The sequence below is a fragment of the Dunckerocampus dactyliophorus genome, chromosome 10, assembly GCF_027744805.1.
Source record: "Dunckerocampus dactyliophorus isolate RoL2022-P2 chromosome 10, RoL_Ddac_1.1, whole genome shotgun sequence".
NCBI classification, from domain to species: domain Eukaryota; kingdom Metazoa; phylum Chordata; class Actinopteri; order Syngnathiformes; family Syngnathidae; genus Dunckerocampus; species Dunckerocampus dactyliophorus.
The window spans coordinates 10,217,233-10,234,456 of record NC_072828.1 but is presented as its reverse complement, the minus strand read 5'-3'; the positions used below and the strand labels follow the sequence as shown (position 1 = coordinate 10,234,456).

At 41.9% G+C, this 17,224-nt stretch overlaps 1 protein-coding gene across 2 annotated transcripts in view; it reads right to left on the bottom strand.

Moving 5' to 3' along the window:
• prrc2c (proline-rich coiled-coil 2C) overlaps positions 1-16,239 on the bottom strand; it is a 31,557-nt gene extending 15,318 nt beyond the window's left edge. Inside the window, exons 1-14 of one of the 2 annotated variants that reach the window (XM_054789318.1) lie at positions 15,863-16,239; positions 4,352-4,519; positions 4,042-4,216; positions 3,829-3,938; positions 3,580-3,702; positions 3,151-3,449; positions 3,002-3,081; positions 2,774-2,913; positions 2,455-2,542; positions 2,202-2,385; positions 1,486-2,128; positions 657-829; positions 315-573; positions 17-227 (exon numbers count right to left, since the gene is read on the bottom strand). In XM_054789318.1, the coding sequence (XP_054645293.1) occupies positions 17-227; positions 315-573; positions 657-829; positions 1,486-2,128; positions 2,202-2,385; positions 2,455-2,542; positions 2,774-2,913; positions 3,002-3,081; positions 3,151-3,449; positions 3,580-3,702; positions 3,829-3,938; positions 4,042-4,216; positions 4,352-4,466 (2,600 nt within the window). In that variant the 5' untranslated portion in view covers positions 4,467-4,519; positions 15,863-16,239. The other variant, XM_054789320.1, reaches the window with a different exon arrangement.
• Between the last annotated feature and the right edge of the window lie 985 nt (positions 16,240-17,224).

The window sequence follows — 17,224 nt, the reverse complement described above, 5'->3', positions numbered from 1 at the left end:
TTTTTATTTTATTTACCTTGGCTCCTTGATGTCATCCCGCACTTTAGGAGGCGTTACGGATGGCAACGGTTCAGATGGCGGGTATGGGTCAGATCCCCACACAATCCTCGAGTCAGAGGGCAAGCCATGGTCACGGATGGGTCGAGTCAAGTGGTCGAAGGAGTCTGAGCTAGAGCTAGAGTTGTCCCCCGGCTCTCTGCGAGCAATCTGCTTTGGCTGCATCCTCCCTGAAGACAACATGGGAGAGAGACTGGAAATCTAGCTTGCTCTTAAACCAGCACACGCTGAAGAGGTAAAATTCAAATCTGTCTTACCGGTGTGAATGTTTGTTGGCATATCCATGGGAGGGCGCCCCGACACCATGCGTGGGTCCATGTAGGATTGCATCATGAGCCAGCGGGGGTCGAAGCCCATGGAGGCCATGTGTTGGTGATGCGGTCCGATGGGTTGATACATTGATCGATGTTGCTGCTGTTGGTTTTGTGCCGTTCCATCTACCCTACTGCCTGATGGTGACACGGAGCCCCCACTCTGCTGTTGCTGCTGATGCCACTGCTGCTGCTTCATTTGCTCCTATTATATTACAGTACAGTCATCTTCTAGCTTGCTCCATGAGAAACACCCAGATGAGTGTTTTTTTTTTTTTTTTTTTTTACCTGTTGTCTGAGGAAACGAGGTGGCAGAGATTTCTGGAACTGCTTTGAGTAACCGGAGGTGAGGGAAGGACGCATGGCAGTAGCCGCCTCACCCTCCAGCTGTGGGGAAGCAATGGCTACGTCCTCACCACTGGGAGCGTCCGTAAGAGGCAGTGACAGGTGCGGTTCATCCACTGCGGGAGAACAAAAAAAAAACAACATGGAAATGACATGCGGTACAGAAGGATAGGGATATTCAATGTATAGACTAATGCAAGGCCCTATAGCAGGCGTGTCTAAACGTCTTCCCCAAGGGCGTCATACTGAATAATAATGAAAGCATGCAAGGGCCACTTTGATATTTCAAGAAAAAAAAACTGCATCTCAGCTTTGTGATGTAGGTGAAAAAGCTTATTGTAAGTATGAACTTCGGTCTTTGCTCCCCCTCCCCCCTTTTTGCTGTTTTTTTTTTTTTTTTTTTACATTTTCCAACTATTTCAATTTTCTTCACATTCTATGGTGACATTATTCCCACAATATTTTGACCTAAATTCGATAGGTTTTTCCGCAACTAATTTTCCAAAAATGGCAGTTTTGTTTGTTTCTCACAATATCAAAGTAACGCCTCCTTTCTTTAATATTTCAACATTATGTTACTAAAATTACATTTTTCATTCCCATAAAAATGCGAATTTTTCTCTTAATATTGTGACTTTATTTACAGCTGATTTTTATCCCCTCTTCCTTCTTAAATTATATTTTTAGAATGTGCCATGGGCCACAAATGGCCCCCCGGCCGCACTTTGGACACACCTTCCTTATGGGATCAGTGGTTTGTTTGCAATCTCACCTTTGTTGTCCTCCATGTTGAAATAGTCTCGGATAGGCACTGTTGTCCTTTCAGTTTGGTTCTCATCGGCGAGCGGACAGACCTCAGCCAAAATGATTTCCCCCTCGCTGGGAGGCTCAGGACCTGTGACCACAGGCCTCTGTACAGGAGAGGGTGGCCGGTGAGGCAAGGGAACCTCCTCCTCTGCGCTTGGTTCGACTCGTTCTAGCTTGACCCTCTCCCCATCCTGATCCGTCCTCTCAGTTAGAGGAGTCTGCACTCCAGAGGCCTGTGGCTGTAAAACTGAGATTGAAGGTGCAGGACTGGATGCAGGATCAGGTACTGATGGAGCGTCCACTTGTGGAGTGATGCCCAGGACGCCCTCATCACAGGTGGTCTGCGGCGGGCCAGCTTTGCCCTCAGTTGACTGGCGATGTTTTTCATTGAGACGTTTGAGTTTTTCAGCACATGCAGCAAGGCGTTGTTCTTCCATCCTGCGCTCTTCTTCCTCTCGCCTCCGCCTGGCTCGTTCCACAGCTTCAGAAATCTCAGGTTTCTTTCGCTTCTGTCGCCAGGCCTCAGAGTCCTCATCGGCAGAAGCACCTGGTGCAGCCAGTGGTTTGCTGCAACGTGGAGCTCCGCCGCTAACTGTACGAGCACCACCCTTGGAGGTTTGCAGAGTGATTATGTAGTTCATTCATGGGTAGTCACGTGATGTGTGTGCAACACATTCCTACCTGGTAGTCTTGTGGGGCAGCCACTTTGTTGTACTGCCCCACACTGCCAGGCGATGGCGCTCTGGGATCTACACAGTCCGCCCATGATGTTTTACCAACTTCGTGCTCCTCTGAACCCTCCTTCCAGCCCTCCTGAACATCTGGAGGCCGCGGTCTCATACGGTCGACTTTACCCATCCACTCCCTGAAAATGTATGTGTATTCAATTGAGGCTGACCCAAAATGTGTGGTGCAAAAAATTTGAAATACTTACCAGTTTTCTCCTTTCTCTTTAGCAGCTTGGTTCTCCTCATCGTCACTGAAGTTTAGCTTCTCTGTGTAGTCGACCTCCATTTGAGCTCCTTAAATGTGGAAAGGATGATCAACTTGAGAATTCACTGAGTCCTGATATTACAGATGTCTAACAAAGCCTTCCAATTTCAAAATGGCAATGTACCCTTCATTATCTGCATGCATCTATCAGTGTTTTCTTGCCACAAAAATTTTCTGCGAAATTGGGAGCGTTGGTGTCTAGTGTCAGTGGAAGCTTTTGGTTTAACCATTTGTGTCAGTGGCAATACACTGGTACCGACCTGCCCACCCCTCATCAGCATCCGTGTCCAAGTTGTCCAGCTCTTTGAGTTCTGTCGCGCTAATGATAGAAGGTCGGTCTGGATCCTGGAGCCACGACTGAGGGGGTGGCTGCTGGGGTCGTGCTAAACGAGGCGGACCCCTGGGAGGAAGACAGGATGAACAGAAGGAGTGAAATCTAGCTTACAATTAGTCTCAAAGTTGATGTAAAAATTTTGAACTCCTCTCACTTCGCTCCATCTTGTGCCACAGGATATCGGAGGTTTCCTTGCCTTTGGCCAAATGACATTTGAGGATATGCGTGAAACATCTGAAATAAGAAGATGCAACGTGAAGACGAAACAAACAATCTGAAAAGTTTTCCTCATAAGAGGCTTACATAGGATGGCATCATGCTCCTGAACGTGGGGTCGAAGTGGGAGGGCACGCCAGCTGGCGGTTGCTGTCCACCGTTAAGCTTTGGCTGAGAAAGGCCCGAGGACGGCATCTTCTCCCTGCCATCCCTCTTCTCCCTCTGGCTGTCAGTGTTGAGATTTCGGCCAGCCTCGTCTGCTTCCTCAGGCCGTGAGGAGGTATCGGGGCCGGCGTTTCCCTCCTCTGGTGGCCTGCTGTCCATCTCAGAGGGGCTGGGTGCCGCGTTCAAATTTCTTCCACCACCTTCACGCCAACTGCCAACATCTGTCAGGATAAAAGAAAACATTTTATTTTTCCACTGGATATACTGATGGGAGGCATGTGGATTCTTATTGCAAAAGAAACAAGGAGTGTAAACAATGAATGGCATCTAAACGCATGATTGCGGCCATACTTTGAGGTCTGAGGCTGGGACCTGGTCCATACGGCTCCTCCTCTTGGCCATCTTTCTCCCCATCGCCAGACGCCTGCAAGCTGGGAAATTCTTGGTGGAAGTGGCTGCTCACACGAGGAGCTCCTGTCGACACAAGCGCATGTTCATTGATGTCAATGTATGCACATGCTAACCATCTTATTCATTGCTTATGAGAACCTCTTTGGTGTCGTGCATGTATGGTTCAGTGTGTAGCTTCCTAATTCATACCATCAAGTTGTATCTGCTTGCTGTTAGCCCAAGAACGGCTTGCCCCTGTGGGAAGCTCTTGAGGCGGGAGCACTGCTGGTTTGCTCTGGGGTGGGGGTGTCTCCTGTTGCCTATGGTACAAAAATAAACAAAAAAACACAACAGAGCAGCGTTGCCAATCATGTGACAAATTTAAACATGAACAGTCACACACAAAGAAGTGATTAGCGCTACCTCTCCTCTCCTCCCTCGTTTCGAGACGCCCAGCCGCTACCGTCTTTGGGGACAATGTTGACGTTTGGGTCGTTTCCCTTGTTCTCGGCTTTCAGGCTGGGCAGGTTGGCTGGAGGGGGCATACGCCTGCTGGCAGCAACTTTGCCCAAACTCTGCAGGCCATGTCTGGCAGCAACTGATGTATACAAAGAAAAGAAAGGTCAAGGAAGAATGAGTTTAGTGTTTACCGTCCTTGAAAGTCTCATCATAATGTATGGATGTGCCGATCAATAAAAACACAAACAAGTGGACAGAGGCGGTGAGGTCCTACCTGCAGTTTTCTGGGTTTCCAAAGATTTGCCCTTATAAGTGTTGAAAAGGCTAAGGGTTGCATACTTTGTTTTGCCATCCTTTGCCTTGGTGCTCTGCCCTGACTTCTCGGACATTTCGCTGGACACTCATTGAGTCTGGTCCTTTGGCCTCGCCCCAGAACCAGCTCCTAAAAACACAAAAATAATGGAGTAGATGTGAAGGACGTACCATGAAAAAGATGACAGATTAAATAAAAACAGAGCCATGGACAAAGCAGGCATGCATTGCTGCGACCTAGTCACACAGAGGCCATGTATTATTAAGAGGGAGACGGCAGCAGAGGGTGCGTGTTTGTGGCTGCCACAGGGCCTATTTAGTCAGCCCTAATGGGAACATACACTTTTGTGTGTCTGTAGATTTAGTGCTAATCAACTGTGTTTGTTCACGCGTGTCTCCAACCGGCTGCGTTTCTCCCAAGAAGCGCTACTGAGGCCGTAAACCCTGAATTAGGTCTGGGTGATTATATGATTGTGATCAGCCATCAATTTCAAGTCGATTACGGTGATCAGCAGTGAGCATATTTACTCGATCAATCATGGGGGAAATGTCCGTGACAACAACCAATATGAGTCGACCTTTTCCTGCTCCACTTCCGTTTGTAAGTTGCTGGAGAAGTAAACAGAATGACCAGAATGATGTGGAACTAAGCGCGGAGCTGAGGGCAGCAAAACAAAATAGCTAAAGTACTTCCAATTTTTAAATATAGAGACAATCAATTTATAAATTATCGACCAGTTTCCTTATTACCCCAGTTTTCTAAAATTATCGAGAAGCTATTCAATAACAGGTTGGCTAAATTTATTAATAAGAATTAATTACTCGCAGATAGCCAATACGGATACAGAGCTAACATTTCAACGTCCATGGCACTGACTGAAATCACGGAGGATATTACCAACGCTATAGACCACAGAAAGTGTGCAGTTGCAGTATTTATGGATCTCACAAAAGTTTTAGATACAATTAATCACAACATCCTAACAACAAAATTAGAAAAGGTACGGAATGAGAGGATTAGCTTTGAATTGGGTTAAAAGCTACCTAGCTAACAGGAAGCAATATGTAAAGCTAGGAGAATACACATCTGCAAGTTTAAATATTACATGTGGCGTGCCCCAGGGTCCAATACTGGGACCAAAACTGTTCAACTTGTACATCAATGACATCTGCCGTGACGAAAAAGACTTAGAGTTGGTATTATTTGCAGATGACTCTACTGCCTAATTTCTGCAAGTTTAAATATTACAGGTGGCGTGCCCCAGGGTCCAATACTGGGACCAAAACTGTTCAACTTGTACATCAATGACATCTGATGTGACGAAAAAGACTTAGAGTTGGTATTATTTGCAGATGACTCTACTGCCTAATTAAAAAAAGTCACAATGAAATGGCCATATTAAAAAGATGGTTTGATAAAAATTGATTTTCGTTGAACTTAAGTAAAACTATTTGGTAATAGCAGAAAGGACACACACGACCAAATACAAATAGACCGAGTGGACATTGAAAGGGTGAATGAAAATACATTCTTTGTGATGATAATAGATTACAAATATACAACATAAGATGGCGGGAAACACTTAAATATTGAATAAAGCAAAATTTATTCTTGATCAATAATCACTTCATACTCTTTCCTGCTCTCTGGTATTACCATATCTAACTTATTGTGTGGAGATATGAGGTAATCCATCATTTTCTATGCCGCTTATCCTCACTAGCGTTACGGGTATGCTGGAGCCTATCCCAGCTGACTTCAGGCGAGATTATTTGACTGATTATTATATGCTAATTCTATTTGTGAAAAAATCTTAATTACATCATACTGTTACATTACTTTATTCTTCTATGTATTTCTAAAATAAACCACATACAGAATACAGGAAGTGAATAAATGTACTTACTTAGATGTGGAACGGATGGGGGGGTAGGATTAAATAAGCTTTGCTTCTTCCTACTCTTTTTGGACAAGTGAAAATGTGAATTGAATTATGTCATGCATCCATTGTAACTTGTATGCATGTTCAAATAAAATTAAACCATTACCATCTTTGTTTTAAGTTCAAACACAACAAAAAGTACAGGGAGTTAACAAGCTCAGCAGCAACTCTTGTCAAGTTTATAAAAACATATATAATAGCTCCATGCATTTTTTCAGCCTTCATCTTAGCGTAATGCCCTGCGACCAAACAAGACCGAACTGAATTTCTGATTCTCACAATCACACACACAGGCTTCTACGATCACGGACTGTTTCCACATTGATATTGCCACCAGCGCTGTTTCAAATGATTCACAGACATATTGGGAGGTACTACGAGCTAGCAAAGCTGCCGCTTGTGTTTACTCCGCTCTTAACATTACGTTATTATAGTAGTCGTGAGCTGTATTTTTTTTTCATGGGACTTTCATGCAAACACACTATTTTCCACATTTTTACTGTACATCCTCCCCATTGCTAATAGTCTGCTGAGCCTTTAGAGCCAGACAGGCGAACTAACGTGACGGTATGGTAACCAGCCTCCACCTTGGCTGCTTCCCTCTAATAAAACAAGTGAATTGAGTTTTTTCTCTCTCAATCAATCACACACATGCTTTTACTATCACAGACTGTTTGACAGTCAACATTATCAGGAGCTTTCTTTCAAGTAATGCACAGACATGTCGGGCGGTACTACAAGCCAGCAGAGCAGAGCTGCCGCCGTTTCCTCCGCTCTTACGTTATTCTGCTGCTCACTGTAACTTTAGTAGTAGTTGTGAGATGTGGAGCACTCGGATGTTTATGACAATTTCAAGAGAGCTTTCTTAGTTTACCTTGACATGTGTGTTGGCTCTCAGGACGTTCTCCACATGAGACAACTTCCCTCTCAGCTGTGTGTGTGTGTGTGTGTGTGTGTGAGGACAGCCACTTCAGATTGCCTCTGCCACTAACAAGTGCTGTGGCTTGCTTAACCAATCAGATGGCGCTGTGGGTGGAGCAATGTTGGAGACAGAAGTCGCAGCTGGCAGGAGAGAGAGAGAGAGAGGCACATCTGAGCCGAAACGACCCAAATGATTTCTTGATATCGGGCCCGTCGGATTTAAATAAAGGCCAATCTGTCAACCACTATTGTCGATACGCCATATTATTGACAACATTTTTGAGACATTTTTTTTCATAAATTATTTGGCATAATAAATAGGGATGTCCCGATCCACATTTTTTGGCTTCCTATCCGATCTAATTTTTTTACAGTCTTGCCGATCCGAATCGGGGTTTTTTGTTTGTTTTTTTAATAATAATAATAATAATAATAATAATAATAATAATAATAACAATAATAATAATAATAATATGTAGTATGTTTTGTTTTTTTTTTTTTTTACAGTATGAATGCGCATTCTGTCGTTTTGTTCTGCATCCTGATTCGCTAATGGAGGACCCACATTGTGTTTTGTGTCCAGATTGGCTAAGGTCATGTGTCCTTTACAGTACAGAATGCATTCAGATTGCCTAATTTACATAATTGTTTGATCGCTAGCAGTGTGGCAAGTTTTCTCCCCGAAAAAACTCACAATGTCGACAAAACGCTCTGCACAGACAAAGGCACCTGCAGTTGCACCCAAAAGGCAGAGGAAGATTCTCACCATTGCACAAAAAGTTGGAATTCGGGGGGTGCCGTTACGGAATAAATGAATCTTGGTTTCGTACCATAAAGAAGGAGGAAAACAACATAAGGCCGACAGCAGCAATAAATTTGAACAAGGATGCAAAAAGGGTTGTAACTGTCCGCAACAAGACCATCGTAAGGATGGAGTCTGCTTTAGCTTTGTGTGTCACTCTGCGGTAGATACAGCTGTGAATCGCCCAGAAGAAGAAAAAATTAAAACAAGAGTGCCAACAACTACCCATAACTATGTTCTTCACTCGGAAAAAGACACCGGCACCAAGGGCTTAAAGGGAAAAAGAAGCTACAGCAGAGCCGTGCCAGGACGAAAAGGCACGGTTAGAGGAACTGTAAAATGCATGAGTCACTATTAATAAATTTTTATGTGTCCAACCTCATAGATTCATCATTAAATATGACAATAAATGACAATAAAACTCTCTTGAATCTTGAATCTTAAAATTACATTTGTTATTTCTAAAAACTATCATATTTTTCTTTTTATAGGAAAACATTTATACCCAGCCCTGAATAAAGCGAAAGAAAACGGATGGAAGTACGTTTATACGTTTATTACTCAAATAAATGTTTTGGCCTAAAACAGGTTTTGATCTTTGGTTTCATTCTATAATACAGTAGTGTACTTATTTACCTACGAAGCTTTGAGTGTGTTTAAATGACAGAAATGAGAGAAAAAGTTAATGCCTGTCTGAGAAAAGTGCATGGTGAGGGGTTTTACAGCTTGAAAACATAATAAACGAAAAAAACATATCCCGTAAATGAAAAGACACATACTGTAAACAAAAAACATAATACAAAAAAACATATCCTGTAAAAAAAAAAACATGCACTGTAAACGAAGAAAAAACATATCTTGTAGATGAAAAAAACGTATCCTGTGTTCTGAATTTATACTGTTGCTGTTATACTGTTTATACAGATTTCCACAACAAAAATATTTAAGTTACATTAATTGTGTATTTTTAGCAAAAAATATATATTGAACAATTCATTTCCCATGTATTCGCATTACTCTAAAACAGGCGTCAAATTAAATTTCGGTTGGTGTCAAATAGTATAACATTTGGTACTTTTGTACTAGTCACATAGTACTATTGGAATAAATAGGTCAGGTAACAGAAGGAGGCTCGACATTTTAGACTCACTCTAAGTGCTATCAGCAACCTTGCCATTAACTAACAGTTTTGCAATGTCCTCGGTTCATGTTCTGCTGGTTGTTGAAACAAGTTAAATCAATAACTTAATAAATAAGTCATAACATTTTTTGTCATAATTACAAAAAAAAAGCAGACATCAGCAGCATGACACACTGGCGGCAGTCCACCCTCCCATGGAGTCCACAACTACAGCTTCAAAAAAATCCGAGGGGAAACCCTGCAACCACATCGCGAACATGAAGCACCATCACACGGGAAACTCATACAAGATGGCACAAAGTAATTAGCTTCAACAGAAAAGCATGAGCCCTGTCGGTGGTGAATAACGTCAGGTTTAAGGCAGAATCCCAATTCTTACCCCTAGGTTTTGCTCATTCACAAGAATCAAGGTGTGTCCAGATTCTCCTTAAATCAAGGTGTAAGGTGTAATTGCTACGGGGTGCGCAGCCCTAGAAACCAAGTGTGGTCGTGGAGCAGACTTGAAATTAAGGTGTAGGAGGAGTTTAATCGAATACCACACTCCAGCTGAAAGGATGACGGAGCGGAGACAGAAAGAAGCATATCAATGTAAATAATTAGGTATAATTATTGATTTTCAAAGTAATATCACTCACGTTTTATTAAATATTCAATCATTTGCTACTCCACATAAATATTCCCCATGTCTTGAATTGTTTGTTGCTGCTAGTTATTACTAGCCGGCTAACACCGATATCTAACCACCGCATTCTACTGCATTTCATATATGATTAAACAATTATTAGACAGCGACCACATTAGCTTGTTAACTCTAAGTTGTATATTAAAATCCCTAGCTTGCTAACTTGCTAGCAAGAGGGGGGGAAAAGTGTACAGTCAAACCTGTCTTAGCGGCCACCTGCATAGAACGGCCACCTGCCTATAGCGGCCGCTGAAAAATCCCCCGCAGCAAATTTACATGTTATAGACCCTGTGTATAGCAGTCACATGTCCAACGCGGCCAGCGGCCACCCATTTGTCTCCCTTGGTCAATATCTGACTGCATATAGTGGACAAATTACCGACTCAAGTAGAAGCTTCATGCACGAAAAAGTTCCGTTTTTCAATCAATGAAGCCGTCGTATGTAGACTTTAATTACTGAGTCCTAGCTCAGTCACAATCATTCACAAGATCCACACAAACTGTCAGTTGTTCCACATAAAAAAGCCGTCTTCTTTTGAGCTTGCTATTTCCTGGTCAAACATGTAACTTTAAGAGCATTTGCACCAAAACATTACCGCAAAGTAGGCTGGGAACAGGACGTGCTCCCAGCGAAACTACAATAAAAAAAAAAAAAAAACATACACTAGCATGCATGTGGCAGCGGGAGCAAAACTGAGTTCGGTTGTACTTAACTGAAGTATTTTAGAATGTACTCGCGTTATTTTTCATCAATCCTCATCCACTAATCCATCAAAGTCCTCATCTTCTGTATTCGACACAAACAAAGCCGTCTTCTTTTCCGTTCGCTACTAGTCTGTTAACTTGTCAGTGTTGTTCAGCTCCGAAGCAAAGAAGGAAACTTCTCTTGTTTCTTCTGCCAACTTTATTTATTGAACACAGCCACCAGAGAGCAGTTCAGAACACACACACCTCTCTCAGCATCGTCTCTCCTTCCTGCTTGCCCTCAAGGCAAAGGTTAAACAAGCCCCACTAAATAGCTGTCCAGGCAATGCCTGTAACAAGTGACACCGTTTATTTCCTGGTGTGAGACAATGTGCACAATGTGTGTCAATACTGTAATGCCGCTTGTTGTGGGGAAGGAGAGACTCACGTCGCCGATGCACTTTAATGGCTTTATTAACAGCGGAGAACACTGCAGGACTTTACATCCACGCCAACATAAACACACTTCCCAACTCTCTCGAAACTCACAGCTAGCACTGAGCTTAGCTCTCCTGCTCGGGACGCCCACCGTCACTTCCCGTCACTTCCTGATGAACTAAAGCTGTAATGACACTCTGCCGTATAAAAAGTAAAATATTAAAAACAAGCGTAAGACATTACTAGCACAGCTTTGTTCTGTGGGTCATGGATATATTCTATCAGTTATTATTAAGCCTCTAGCTTCCTTTTAGTAAGTAAAAACCTTGGCTATGATTGCACTACATTGTCATGTAGACCTACAAAGTACACTTGGAAGAACAAGAGGTGAATAAATGTATTGCAACTGATGTGAAACTGATGAAGGGAAGGATTAAATAAGCTTTGCTTCTTCTTACGCCTTTTTGGACATGCAAAATTGTGAATTGTACTATGTGATGTGCTACTATTTGACTCATATGCATGTTCAGGATGAATTAAAACCATGAACCATGATAATAACAAGCCTAGTAGTGCTGTACAACTTTTAGCCGCAGTCCCACAGTGCCCTCTACTGGTCAACATTATTATTATTATTTTTTCCCCTTTTTTTCCCTCTACTGGTCAACATTCAAACTGGACGCCAACCTGTCTATAGAGGCCACCTGTGTATAGCGGCCACTTTTGCAGACTCCCTCTAGTGGCCGCTATAGACAAGTTTGACTTGTGACATTAGCGTTTTATATTAGCTATTCTAAACACTCATAACGCCGCACATCGTAGTGAAGTCTGTTTGCTGCCAATTATAGCCACCCCAATCCACAAACAATTCTCATGATGAGATATGTTTATTGTATTCAGCATACAGTATGGATGGTCAGAAAGTGAGCTAAGTAAAACATGCAAACATCTTTTTTTTGCCATTACTCTTTTTTCAGCACACCATTAATATACTACTGTTATTATTGTTATTATTGTATTTCCAATGAGTTGATAGTTGTAGCTCATCAGTCATGCATGTGTGTCATTCCTGCAGGAGATGATGAGCCAACTGAAGTCAGCGCTCTGCTACACCACACAGCACTCCACGGTCATTCAACATCTGCAAGCCCAGTATATAAAAGTCAAATGCAACAAAATGCTATTCTGGACTTTCTTACATAGGAATCAGAGAGAACATCAAAGACAAGAGGAGAACAAAGCCAGAATATGGAGGTTTTGAAACCTTGAAATAATGCTTGATAAGGTTTATACATTTGTTGATGTTCATAATGTTTTTTATAATTTTACTCTATTTCGTGTGTTATATGTGATACATTTTCTATTTTTTTTTTATAAATGCTGTTACAGTACTGGCTGTAAGCTGTTATTTATTAGAGTTGCTTGTTGTTTGCAATAAATGTCACAGTTTGGAAAAATGTGTGCATTTAAAAAAAAAAAACATTGAAATAATGTAGAAATATATGCACTTTACTTTATGGTAGGAAAGATTTATTAGGAACAATTTAATTCTCTCATCTGCCAATGTCACAGCCAGATAGCTGTGAAGTGTGATGACGTAATGAGAATCAAGTGTTGTCCCATTTCTTAGTGGCTTCTTCCCCCTGGCCCTAGGTTTTAAGAGATAAGAGAAGGGGTAAGACAAGGGGTAAGTAGGGCCCTATATTTTCAGCGTTAGCGGAATTGGCCAATAAAAACGGAATCTACTGTTAAACGTGGAATCTCAATGATATTGACATATTATGAATGAAATCCTGTTATCATGAGGAGAAGAAATATTTGTGTGGGGAAATATTTCCCCAGCGGACCGCTCATTCATAGGGGCATGTCCTCACAAACACTAACAAACCCTCTCCTGAAGCAAGTCCGTGAAAACACTCTTCACCAAGCATGCGCTCATGTACAACAGTGGCCAGTGTAAGCTGGCTGGGTTAGCTTAGTTTAGCGGAGCATGCTAGTGCGGCTGTGTGTATGTTTTAGATAATGTCACAGAGCGTTTTAGAATGCCCGTGCCCACTGACCTTGTGCGTGAAATAAGCCACAACTGCAAGAGCTACCCAGCTAGCTATCTCACTTGGTAACAGTCAAATTACATTTTCAACACACACCATACTTGCGGATGTCAAAGTGCGGCGTACATCCTGTAATAGCTGTAATAAAATAAGAGTGTCTAAAAAGGTTTTTTTTTATTTTTTTTTTAAGAAAGCATACAATAGCAATGAAACGTTAAAAAATACTGTGCAAAGAAGAACAAAGGATGGCACTGTGTGCGTGGCCGTAGCATACAGAATACAATTGGGGTCTCATCTTTTAGAACAACTATTTTCTGCAACATGTGAAGTTGTCTGTTCATCCCAGACTCTGTTTACTCATCACAAGAACTGAAATTTACTGAGCAAAGCATTTAATTGGACAAGCGGCATAGAAAATGGATGGATGGTCCTGCAATACTGCCTCTGTCCACCAGAGGGTGCCCAGAGGCACCACTGAGTGCTTTGCTCAGATGCAGTGCATTACGGGAAAACTTAAACATTGTTTTCTTTTTTCATTTTAAACTCGTATTGGTACTTATATTTCTTTGGTAAACCTTTTGAGTGTTAAGTTGCTGTGTGATGACTTTAGGGTTCATTGTAAAATGACACTGAGTCTGACTGTTACATTGAGTGGCACAGTATTTAAACAATTAGTTTAAATTAGTTAGTTAGTTTAAACAAAGTTATGAAGAAAAGGAGATGTCACAAGATTAGAATGTAGCTGCACCGCTGTATAAGCCACAAGGTTCTAAGTTTAAGAAAAGGTAGCGACTACACTGGAAATTACAGTATTCTAAACTTTGTGTTTCAAATGAAGTGGGGAAGGACAAAGTAAAAAGCCAAAAACTTACCACTTTCACTTGAAATGGGAGAACTTCTTTTCACTCCATGCCACGGCTGACTCCATGCAGCGTGAAGGTAATCTAATCTTATGTCATGTCTCATGTTTCTAAAATTACCGACACCTAGTGACCAGAATACTACATATAACTTGCCTTTCAATATTTTGACTAATAATAGTCCATAGTCAACCACGAAACAGAGGTCATTTATACATTTTCGAAAAAAAGCAATAGCGTGAGGGAGTGATGTTCAAACCATGATGTAGCAAGGCATGACTATTTCTTATTGATGACGGCTGCAAAACAATACACAATGTAGCCAAAGAAAGCTACAACTGCTAGCATTTTGACAAAAAAGTTGCGAAACAATATTGAATAATTTGTTACACAACACAAAAGTTTTGTCCATGTGTATAGCTGTCTTGTTGCTCGTCATCTGCATCTTTGTCAACGATCGTTGTAGTGTTTTGTGTTAACATTTTTGGGTGTTCAGAACGGATTTGCGTTATTTCGTATGGGAGATATTGGTTTGGTTAGAGTACATTTCCGTTTGAATCTGACCTTCTGGAACGGATTAATCCCACTAACCAAGGTTCCACTGCACTTGGTCACTTTAATGCAGGCCGTTTTGCGTTCACACCTGTATTTTTGGTAAGGACTAAATAATGCTCTCAGATGAGCATAAAGTCAAACCTCGATTGGACTGCGTATGTGGCACGTCCATTGTCTGACAACCTCACACACCAAAAACAACAGGGCGTCTTCTGGGTAACGTACATTTGTACGACTTTCCTTTTTTCCAGCTGTGATGTAAATAAGACAAATTATGTAAAGCTGTCAAAAAGGTGCTCGGGGATGTTTTTCCAAGCAGACTGTGTTTCTAACAACTTCAATGTGTAATGAATATGACCGCTTTGTTAACAAGAGCCAGGTATGTTTAACTACTATATTTATGCTTCTAGGTTTACATTTAACTATTTTTTTTGATAATTCTCACTCAGCTTTCTGTTGTGTGTTGCTATGCATTGCCTGGTTACAGGCACATCTGGTGACACCATATCCGCTGTTTTGGTCTGCCGGTGCGGTTGTAGTTCACACCTACCTCACTCAGGACTAAAGTCTGCTGGAAGGTAGACCAAAACCCATGTCTCACGCGGTCTCAGACCCCCACCCCCTGTGGTCCTCGACTGCGTTCATATATGACCAAATTATTCTTATTTGCAGAGCAACTGTAGTCTGTTTTAATTAGACCATAAATTACTCTAAAAAATGTCAGGCCCATGACAGACCTCTCTTTTGTGGTGAAATGGTACCAGTTTTAGTTATTGACTGTCCAGTGGATGGATAGACAGCCTGCCTTATTGTTTCTTCCTGGTGGAAAAGGTTGCACATGTTACAACATAAAACTGACTAATTGTATATAATTTAATGACAGCTTTCTACTCTTCACTATTCCCTTTGAAAGTCATTTGATTCTGTGAAATTTGTCTTGATTCCAGTGAGAGTGGAAGGATTCACAGCCGTTACATTTGACTCCCAGTGAACGATGCCAGCAACAATAAAGTGTCGCATCCGTTATAAATTAAAAAGGTAAAAAATGGGGGTGCGGACAATCCTTCTAAGTCTAGCTAACAGTTACCGGTGGATGTCTGGGAGGCTCATACAAGCACACAGGCCTGCCTGGCTCAAATCACACCGGGGCACACTTTAAGCATAAAACCCCGTCTGTGTGTAAACTCCATACTTTTACAAAATGTGATCATGAAGACGGAATTTGGTGTGAGATAGGCACCCCCAATGATAACAGGCCAGCTAGCATCGTGGTTTCGTTTCTCGAGAGTCGCCATCACATCCTCTATGAGCCCCTTTAGAATGTAGCCACAGTATGCTACCAGCTAGCAAGTCCAAAAACTTGATATTTTTCGGCGTATATTCCTCACAGACCTACCTGCCAGTGCCGGTGCCTTCTTTGTCCTTTAGCGCGATGTACAACTCGGCTTCAGAATCCTACTTTTCAGCCCGTTGTGCGGCGGTGGAGTTTCAGCGTCTAGCCGGCGGATTACAAAAGCTGGTTAGCTTTTGCTAACCCCCCCACTCCGGCTATAGATGGTTAGCACTACGGCTGCCAACAAAACAGCCCTCGGAGTCTATTCTACGTCTCGGGCGCTAGTTTAAAGCCGACAAACGCTCCTTGTCGGTTCGGCCTTCGCTTGTAGAAGCCGGTTCGGCAGTTGTCCGGTCGGCTCTGGGTCCCTCCACGCCCGTTTACCGGGAGCAAGAGCGTTCTTTCTAAGGTGAGTGAGGCCCCGCTCGCGCCGCGGCCCGTCACACAATCAAAGATGGAAGCTTGCGGTTGCCAAATATGTCTTTATCATATCCCCCACTCGGGAATCATTATACCTCGCTGGCACTAACAGAAAAATAAACAAAATGTCGACACTGTTTATACATATTATTAATCACAATTTACTAAACAATGCACTTGAACATATACAAACTGAAGCAGCCATCGACGAGATGTATTGTAAAAAATACAAGTGATTCATGGGGTGTTTGAGAATTTTTTGATTGAAAATTTTGATTTTGCAAAAAAAATGACAGGTGATAGTACTACTGTAGTGTATTACAGCATTGTACCAGGATTTGTCTGTGGTTTTACTTTATTGCATACAAATTTATTCATAATTGTACAGATGTATATTATTTAAAAAGCCTTTAAGGACATGTAAGTAGAATTAGTCATAATTAAATCTTTAAAGAAGTTTTGATTTTATACTAAAGTCGTATTTGTATCAACGCTCTCTGTGTCAACGACAGTTATAGACCGCTGTATCAACAAACATGGCAACCCAAATGCTAGTTTGTCACGTGGGTACGAATCTTCTTCCGGGATCATCCGGTGGCTCACAAGCTGGTAGTATTGATTCATTTTTATTTCAATAGAAAGTTAATTTCCTTGGGTGCTGATGTGTTGGAGTATACATATTCAAATCATATTTTTGCAGCATAACTTGTAACCGTTTTGAACAATTTTAGTTTTTAATGTGGTGTCAATTATTGTGTAGTATAAATTGAGTAAAATGCAAGTCATTACAAAAAAAGTGATTCTAGGAGCTGGAGGGGATTTGCTTCCGTTGCATTCAGTCGGATGAGTCACAGCATCGTGGTGCTTTTGCAGACCCGCCATTAAACTTGTCTCCATGGTGACCATTAGATGGCGTCAGCGCACCACGTGCGTCACGTGAACATATATCGGAAGAAGCACAGTTGCCTCAATTCAACTTTTGTGGATGATTTTATAAACAATGAA